General features: G+C 42.5%; 1 protein-coding gene across 1 annotated transcript; it reads right to left on the bottom strand.

Moving 5' to 3' along the window:
• Nucleotides 1-289: 289 nt before the first annotated feature.
• LOC114453610 (immunoglobulin lambda-1 light chain-like) lies at nt 290-4,574 on the bottom strand. The gene is made up of 5 exons (XM_028433559.1): nt 4,379-4,574; nt 3,991-4,304; nt 3,517-3,562; nt 2,204-2,509; nt 290-345 (listed from the first exon to the last, which is right to left on the bottom strand). Exons 1-5 carry the CDS (start codon nt 4,500-4,502, stop codon nt 290-292), a joined length of 846 nt encoding a protein of 281 aa, XP_028289360.1. The 5' UTR covers nt 4,503-4,574.
• Nucleotides 4,575-8,135: the final 3,561 nt, after the last annotated feature.

An 8,135-nucleotide genomic window follows, 5' to 3' on the forward strand; every position in this document is an offset into this window, starting at 1 on the left:
ATATGAAAAGCTATAAAATATGTATCCTCACCCTCCAAAGGTGATGATGGTCAGTACACCTCCTCCAGGACAGACAGCTGGTCCTGCAGGGAGCCCCACTCTCCTCTTCCTCCAACAACAAATAAATATATTTAAAAAGATCAAAATTTCTAAATCCACACTGTTGTCTCGTTTGTTGTGTAGTCCGTGTTGTGTCGCTATCGCTGCTTTTGTTTTTCCCGGGCTTGGGGGCAAAAGTTATGACGTCGCGCCACAATCAGATAGTGCTTTGAAGGCTAGACCGTCCCATTTACCAGCGGATCCTCCGGAGACTGCGTAGGCTGTGTCCTCCGAAGGATGCAGACGCTGAATTGGAACACAGCTACAGTTGGAGTATCTGTTGCACAGGTGCTGCTATATCTGATCTAAGTTCTTTTTGAATCCTCACATTTAAAGTTACAGAGCGTAACTTTTACAAACTGACTTTTTGTTGGCTGCTACACTAACTTTACTTTATTTGAGCTGATTCAGAAGATGATCATGAACACATATGCAAATGTGATTCATCCCAACTCTGTGCACTATTTGAAGTTAAACTGCTTATTTTTTCATCATATCCCAGTGGCAAAGAGAACAGTGCCCCCCTGAGTGACACCAAAGTAGTGAGCCATCTGCTGGTGATCAGCTGCATGTACCAGAAGCAGATAAAGATTTCTAATATGATGTTAAAGGTGTCACAGAGGAGGATCGGACTTTCAGTAGATTTAGTGTGTGTGCGTGGAGGAGCGCAGCTGTACACTGTCATGCTATGGGTGTCCAGAAGGAGGAAGGAGGACACTTGATGCCGTTTGATGCCTTTTTTCCACCACTGGCAAAATCACTGCAGCTTGTGGGGGGAGCAGACAAAGGACAACGTGATCAGGGAGGGGGCGGTTGTGTGGAGTGCGAGGGCCCAAACATCGATGCTTGCAGCTTTAATTTTCCTTTGATTTCAATCATTTCTGACCTCTGCTCAGGTTCATACTCACAGACACCTTCACAGACAGAATGTATGACCACATGGTTAATGCTGCATCTACACTTCATGAATAGAAGGATTATTAGTGTAGAGAGAGACTGGGGAACAGCTGCAGACTTCAGTTCTATTCTCAGTGGTTATTAGGACAGAAAGCAGCCAATCAGACGGCTCTGTGGGTTTCACTGTGACGGTTGCAGAATCATTCCAGGAAGTCCTCAGACCCCCTCACTTCCTGCTCACTTCATGCTGTTTAAACAGATCAGTCTGCACTCAGTGTTGTCAACAATTGAAAAAATAACAAAAATGTATTTGGATACAAAACATCAGATCTGAAAGAGTTTATCAATATCAGAAAGTGACAGAGCTGCAGAGAGTCTGAAGACAGCTGCATGTTCATTTCTTCTTCTACTCACATTTATCATCAGATCACAGAGAGCACGTGTGCAGATAAAACATTCAAACATTCTCTCATTTTATGTCACAGTGAAGAAAACAGCAGAGTCGTCGGCGTGCAGATTTATAAAAGATTAACACACAAAGACGCCACGCCACACACACAACAGCCGTGTGGGTTCATCCTTTGGTTTTTATCACATCCTGTTCTGCACCTGCTGCTTCACAACCACAGTCACATGACTCCCAGGCTGCAACATGATTGATCAGCTTTACTGTGAAATGACAATAAAATAATGTGAAGACACTTTGTAATAAACAGTAAAGGAAAGCTATAAATGCAGAAAGATCAAAGCAGACAGGAAGTCAGATTCAGTTTTATACTGACTCAAAGTTTTAGTACAAAGAGAAAAAAGTGCATCATGTGATCACTGATGGACTCTGAGCACAGTGATGGATGATGTGATGGAGGACGAGCAGTCAGCCGATCATCAGCAGAGAGAGTCCACAGCAGTACAGCAGACTCTTCACTATCAGCACAGTGTAGAGCAGCAGGAGCAGCTTCACCCTGCACTGAGTCTGGAAGGACACTGACACACACAGACAGACAGGTCATTCTCTGATTGTGTTGTAGTGTGAACATCTTCATCCTGAATAGATCTTACAGTCAGCGTGCTGCACAGCTGGCAGGTCTGCAGGTTCTCTCTCTGGAGGACAGGAAGCTGCAGCTGGAAGCTCTGAAACAGAAAAGGAGTCACATGTTTGGAAACGTCCTCTGGTCTCTGCTCAACATCTGATCAACACCTTCATTACCTTGCTGTGTTTGGGCCTCCACTGTGCCCCCCTCGTGGTTGACGTAGCAGCTGTACTTATACGTGCTGTTGTGCTGCTGGATGAACAAGATGGCGGCGCTGCATTCCGTCTCTCTGAGCTCCAGCTGCTCTCCCTCAGTAGGAGGCAGCTCCTCCAGCAAGCCGTTCTCCTTCTGTCGTTTCCAGGAGAAGCGGACCAGAGGAGGAACCATGGCTGAGGCCAGACAGAGCAGGGAGCTGCTCCCTTCAGGATGGCCTGTGGATGCTGCTGGGTACATGCTTACCACAGGCTTCACCACCTGCTGCTCTGAGGTTACACAATACAGACACACGATCATCAATGAAATCATTTCTGAACCCACTTGTCCAGTACTACATGGTCATGGGCAGCTGGAGTCTATTGTATTTGTCAATGGGCGAGAATTCTCAATAGGCAACCAGTCTATCACAGGAATACCACAGGAATGTTGGAGGATATGTCTGAACTCTAAGACCACTAAAAGCAAAAAAAAACAAGCTAAAAAATGTAGCAGCAACTGTAGTATTATTGTATACTGCATAAACAAAGCACCTTTTGTGATCACATGTTGAAGATGTAGAATATATTATATTTGTGCAGAGATTTGTGATTTAATTCCATCATACCTCATATTTAAACATATTGTCTTTACAATGTTTAGTGTTAAACATTACAGTTTGTAAACCAAATAATGTTAACAACAGCAAATAATAATGTTTACAAACTAATAGCTATCATGACCAAAATATTTATTTAAACCGTAAGCAGACAAATATATGCAGTATATGCAGTCTTCAGAGAGTACATAATTCTATGATATATTTTGATTGTGTTGTACATTTTTATGTATTCAGCAACAGCTCTGATCATGTATGTAATGTAATAATAATAATAATAATAATGATGTGATCCAAAATATGAATAAAGTGAAAGGCTCAGACAGCTTCATTGTCACACTGATCGCTACATGCTATGGCATGAGGCAGGAAAGATTTCCTGTAGACTGTACAACACCTCATCTCTGTGCCAGAGATCACATGGACTCACTGCTGTAAGGGACAGATTTTGCACAAGGTTTAGGTTTTTAACTTTCAAATTGCACATTGTTGTTCTTGTACTTATATCTTCATATCAAATTGCACAATCCTGTCTTGACATATTTATACCTGCATTGCATTTTTTTCTTTTCTTTTTTTATTTATCCCGTCTTGGGATAAATAAAGTATTTTCTATTCTATTCTATTCTATTCTAAACACAGTTTTAACATTTCCAACTGTTAAAAAGAAGTTCTTACCTGTTACTATCAGTTTAGTTCCAGGACCAATGGTCCACACGTCACACTGTGAAACAGGCTCATACAAAAACCTGCTGAGTGAAGGATCCAGTCAGGAAGCAGAATTCTGTCAGAATTCAATGTTGCAGGAACGTCTGTGTAAAACAGAGACACTGAAAATCTCCATGTTTGTAGAAACCATCAAAGCGTCCTCATCATCAGCTTTTTCCTGCTGGTTCTAAACTTCCTCTGTTAACATGTGAAGCTCCGACTGAAAGACTCCCAGTCAGCGTCCCCTCTGATCACATGGACTCATTCCTTCCTTTGTTGGGATCAAACGTGGATTTGTGCAGCTTTCAATGCTTCAGAGCTCTTTGAATGTGTTTGAGTCTGAGATGGAGGTGAAACATGCAGCTGATGTGGTTTTCTGTTCTCTGCTGGTTTTTGTTCAGGCTGCTCACATCTTCTCCCACTGTGATGACTTCCAGTATCAACCCGACAGGAGCAGTAGTAGGTGGCTGAATGATCCTCTTTAACTGTCTTGATCTCCAACTCCCAGCCCTTCTGTGTATTTAAAGCTGAGAAATCATCTTTCTGAGGATGAGTGCTGTAAGTTTTATCAATTTTACCACTGTTCCTATTAATATCAAAAATCACTCTGAATGTGTCCTTGTCTTTCTTCTGGTACCAGTACACATAAATGTTGATACACTGTTGCACCTTCTCACAGCTGAAGGAGACACTCTTGTTGACTCTCCTGGTCAGTGTGACATCATCCTGAATCAGATCTGCTGCCATGGTAACCAGCGCTGCAGAGACAGATGGAGGTCAGTGTTTGTTACAGGTGCAGGTCGTCAGCGCCTGATTGGCTGGAAACACTCACCTGAACACAGACAGCAAAGAGCAGCAGCCGGCAGGAGAAGCATGTTTCCTCTGGTGAACTCACAGAGAAGTGACGCTCGGATGCAGCTGATGCCAAACCAGCACGAGCTGCACAAAACTCCCATGAGGCCCTGCTGCCCTCAGATAAGACTGCTGAGTGCTGTGGTTTTGTAACCACACCATGAAGGGGGAGCTTCAGATGACTCTGATCAGTGCTAACAGACTCTGCACTCTGCTGCTTCCACCAATCAGGAACAGGAGAGGAGAAACACTAAAGTCTTCACTGTGGAGCACTTTCGACTCTTTGTTGATGATTTGTCACCCTCTGGTGGCACAGAGAAACAGTCTCAATACTGATATTCACTCTGACATATTCCTCAAAGTGAATGTGTTTTAAAGGCTATGTTCACTCTCCAGGTCTGTGTCCATGAAACAACACTTTCTGTAGAAGGATTTGCAGTGTGAGGACTCAGATCTAATGTTTGTATGAGAGACAGTGGAGAGATAAGTGTGAAGCCAGACACTTCCCGCTTTATCACAGTCAGTAAACAAACATGGATTTTGATATATTCATGGTGCACGTACCAAACTCAAGAGTCAACTGCTCCAACCAGCTAATCTATATTGACTGGGTTGCCATGGCAACAGAAACTAGCCCTGCCAGCACTAATTGTACACCTGTGTCCTGTTAACCAAATCAGCTTTCATGCATTTTTTGTCTACCTTCTGTCAGGGTTTGTAAGATGGCGGACACACTCACAAAACGAATTGGCAAGAAGAGGGAGGAAACCATTGACAGTAAAAACTATGGACAGAGCCTCCGTGACGTCACCCGTTTGTTTCTGAAGAGCCGTTTTGAGTCTCAGTGGGAGGTTCCGGGACGTGATGACCGCCGCCATGTTGGCAGCGTCACGTCAACTAAAGCTCCGAATATGGACAAAGAGGGGGGGCACGAGCGGGGTTTAGGGGGGGCGGGCGATCGTGGAAGCAGGAAACTCACGCTGTGATACGTCAACTGTCTGTCACTCAAGCGGCAACGCCCATAATTAGGCGTAATTTTAAGTCCGAATACAATTGAAACGAGTGAGTTGTAAAAAAATTCACCCCCCGTACAATTGACACTAGAAGAGAACCTATCATCTGAGACCAGAGTGGTTTTTTGTACCAGGCCGTAAACATGTTCTTTTCTGCTGTGAAATCGGCCATTTTAACATGGGAGTCTATGGGAAATTACTCGCTTTTGGAGCCAGCCCCCAGCTGTTGCAGCGTGAATTACAAGTTTTGACACTTCCGCATGGGCTTCCACTTTGAGCCCCGAAGGTTGCCGCTTGGAGGAAACACACAGACTTTATACAAAGGAGGACGGGAAGACAATAGGACACAGGTGAGGCACATTAGGGCGGAGCAGGTAATCAACGGGAGGGGGAGGGTGCACACACGAGGAGGGGAAGTAATGAGACCTGAAACACAAGGAGAAACAGAGACTACAAAATAAAACAGGAAGTAACACAATAAAAACAGTACTAATGCAAAGGTACAAGAAGGGCCAGAGCACCTGCTGAGGAGACTGCGGTCTTTTGGAGTGAAAGGGGCACTCCTGAAGACCTTTTTTTTTTTTTTTTTTTTTTTTTTTAAATATATTTTTATTAATTTTAAGGTACAGCATGTATAGCAACATGCAAACAACAAAAAAAGAAAGTACACTCACAACCACAACATAAAGGTCGGAACATAACACATCTATGCTTGTGACAATATTGCATGGTTACGGTTAAACAAGGGAAATGGTTGGAAGAAAAAGGTTAGATTCCATACAGCAAGACATAACGTGTCAGCCATGGTTTTCGACTGATCACTTGTTAAAATAGTTCAATATAGGATCCCATGTCTTATCAAACTCCTTTCCTCTATCTTCATCATACAACCTCAATCTCTCCAAATGCAGCATGTTAGACATTTCACTCAACCATAAATTATATGTAGGGACAGCTTCCGTTTTCCACATACGTAGGATCAGTTTTTTTGCAATTACCATTCCAAATTGAACAGCTCTCATCTCATATTTAGTAGTAGAAGGAAAGACACTTGTAGCTCCTAAGATCGCTACAAGAGGGTTAGGTATCAGATGTTTGCCGAAAGCCATGGAAAAACACTGAAAGATGCATTGCCAATATGAATGGAGTTTGGTGCATGACCAGAAGGAGTGCGTCAGGGAACCTATAGTAGATTTACATCGATTACAGTCGGGCGAGACAGCAGGATAAAATTTATGTAATTTCTCCTGTGAATAATGGAGCCTATGAAGTACTTTAAATTGTATAAGATTGTGTCTGGCATTAACTGAACATTTGTGCACACTATGTAGACATTCCTCCCATATCATATCGCTTAATTCCACATTCAACTCATCTGCCCATGCCTGTTTATGTACCTCTGTTAGTGGCAGAGCTTTATCAAGAAGTATTCTGTAAAAAAAGGAAACTGCCCCTCGAGTAGCTGGACTAAATTTAGTAATTGTGTCAAGAGTGTCGTGTTTATTCAGGACTTCAAAATTTGGTACACTTTTCTTAATAAAGTCTCTTATTTGTAAATATCTGAAAAAACTAGTGGTAGGTATTGTAAATTTTGCTTGCAGTTGTACAAAGGATGCAAAATTGCCATTAATATACAAATCTTTTATGGTATTGATTCCCCTTTGTTTCCAATCAGAGAAAACTTTATCATTTAAGCCGGGTGTGAAAGCATGATTTTTGCAGATAGGTGCATCGGTATATACCCGAGGGGCCTTAATATACAGTTTTATCTGTTCCCAGATACGTATTGTATCTTTAATTACAACACTGTTATTATAATGTAACTTATTGACTTTGGTAGGACTGTTAAGCAATGCTAGCAAAGAGGTATTTCTACAAAGCGACCATTCCATGCTTATCCAGGCAGGGTAGGTGTATGAAGGTGAATCTGGAGAAAATGTTCTCCACCAAGAAAGTACAGACAAGTGGGCGGCCCAGTAGTACATTTTAAAATTTGGCAAAGCAAAGCCTCCAACATTCTTCAATTTGCACAGATGCTTTTTTGAGATTCTGATGGCTTTATAATTCCATATAAAGGGCACAATGATAGAGTCTAATTGTTTAAAGTACAATAGAGCAATAAATTATGGAAGGCATTGAAATAGATGTAGAAAACATGGCAACACAATCATTTTAATTGCATTAACTTTACCAACAAGGGAAATGGGCAGGGTCTTCCAAAAATATATGTCAGGGTTTGTGGATGAGGTGAGGACACAGTTGCAGAACGCAGAGCGGTTCAAATCCAAAAAAGGTCTTTATTTAAGGCCAGGAGGGCAAACAAAACAAACTAAAAATCACACTTTGCGTGGTTCAAAAGGCAAGGCAAAAGCTAACTAAACTAAAATTCACACCTAACGTGGAAAAGCCACTACAGGGCAAAAGCAAACCTAAATCAAAGCTTGGCAAACAAAAGGCATGGCATGGCATGGCATAACCTGGTCAAGTGGCTGTAGCATGGTGGCAGAGACGAAGACAAGACAAAACACAATCCCCTTGGGTGACGACAAGACAAACTGGCAGAGAGTGCAGGGAAGACAAAGACTAAATACACAGGGACCAGGGAAGACAACGAGGCACAGGTGACACACATGAGGGCAGGGCTGGTAATCAACAAGGAGGGAAAACACAGGAAGCAAAACTCAAGACAATACACAGGGAGGACAGGACTACCAAAGTAAAACA

This window comes from Parambassis ranga, chromosome 20, assembly GCF_900634625.1.
Source record: "Parambassis ranga chromosome 20, fParRan2.1, whole genome shotgun sequence".
Taxonomy (NCBI): Eukaryota; Metazoa; Chordata; class Actinopteri; family Ambassidae; genus Parambassis; species Parambassis ranga.

Coding starts and splice junctions, on each gene's coding strand:
- LOC114453610 (XM_028433559.1), bottom strand. CDS start 4,502: ATGGGAGTTTTGTGCAGCTCGTGCTGGTTTGGCATCAGCTGCATCCGA. Junction 2,510..3,516: donor AACTAAACTGATAGTAACAG/GTAAGAACTTCT, acceptor GTGTAACCTCAG/AGCAGCAGGTGGTGAAGCCT. Junction 346..2,203: donor GGAGGCCCAAACACAGCAAG/GTAATGAAGGTG, acceptor GTTCCAATTCAG/CGTCTGCATCCTTCGGAGGA.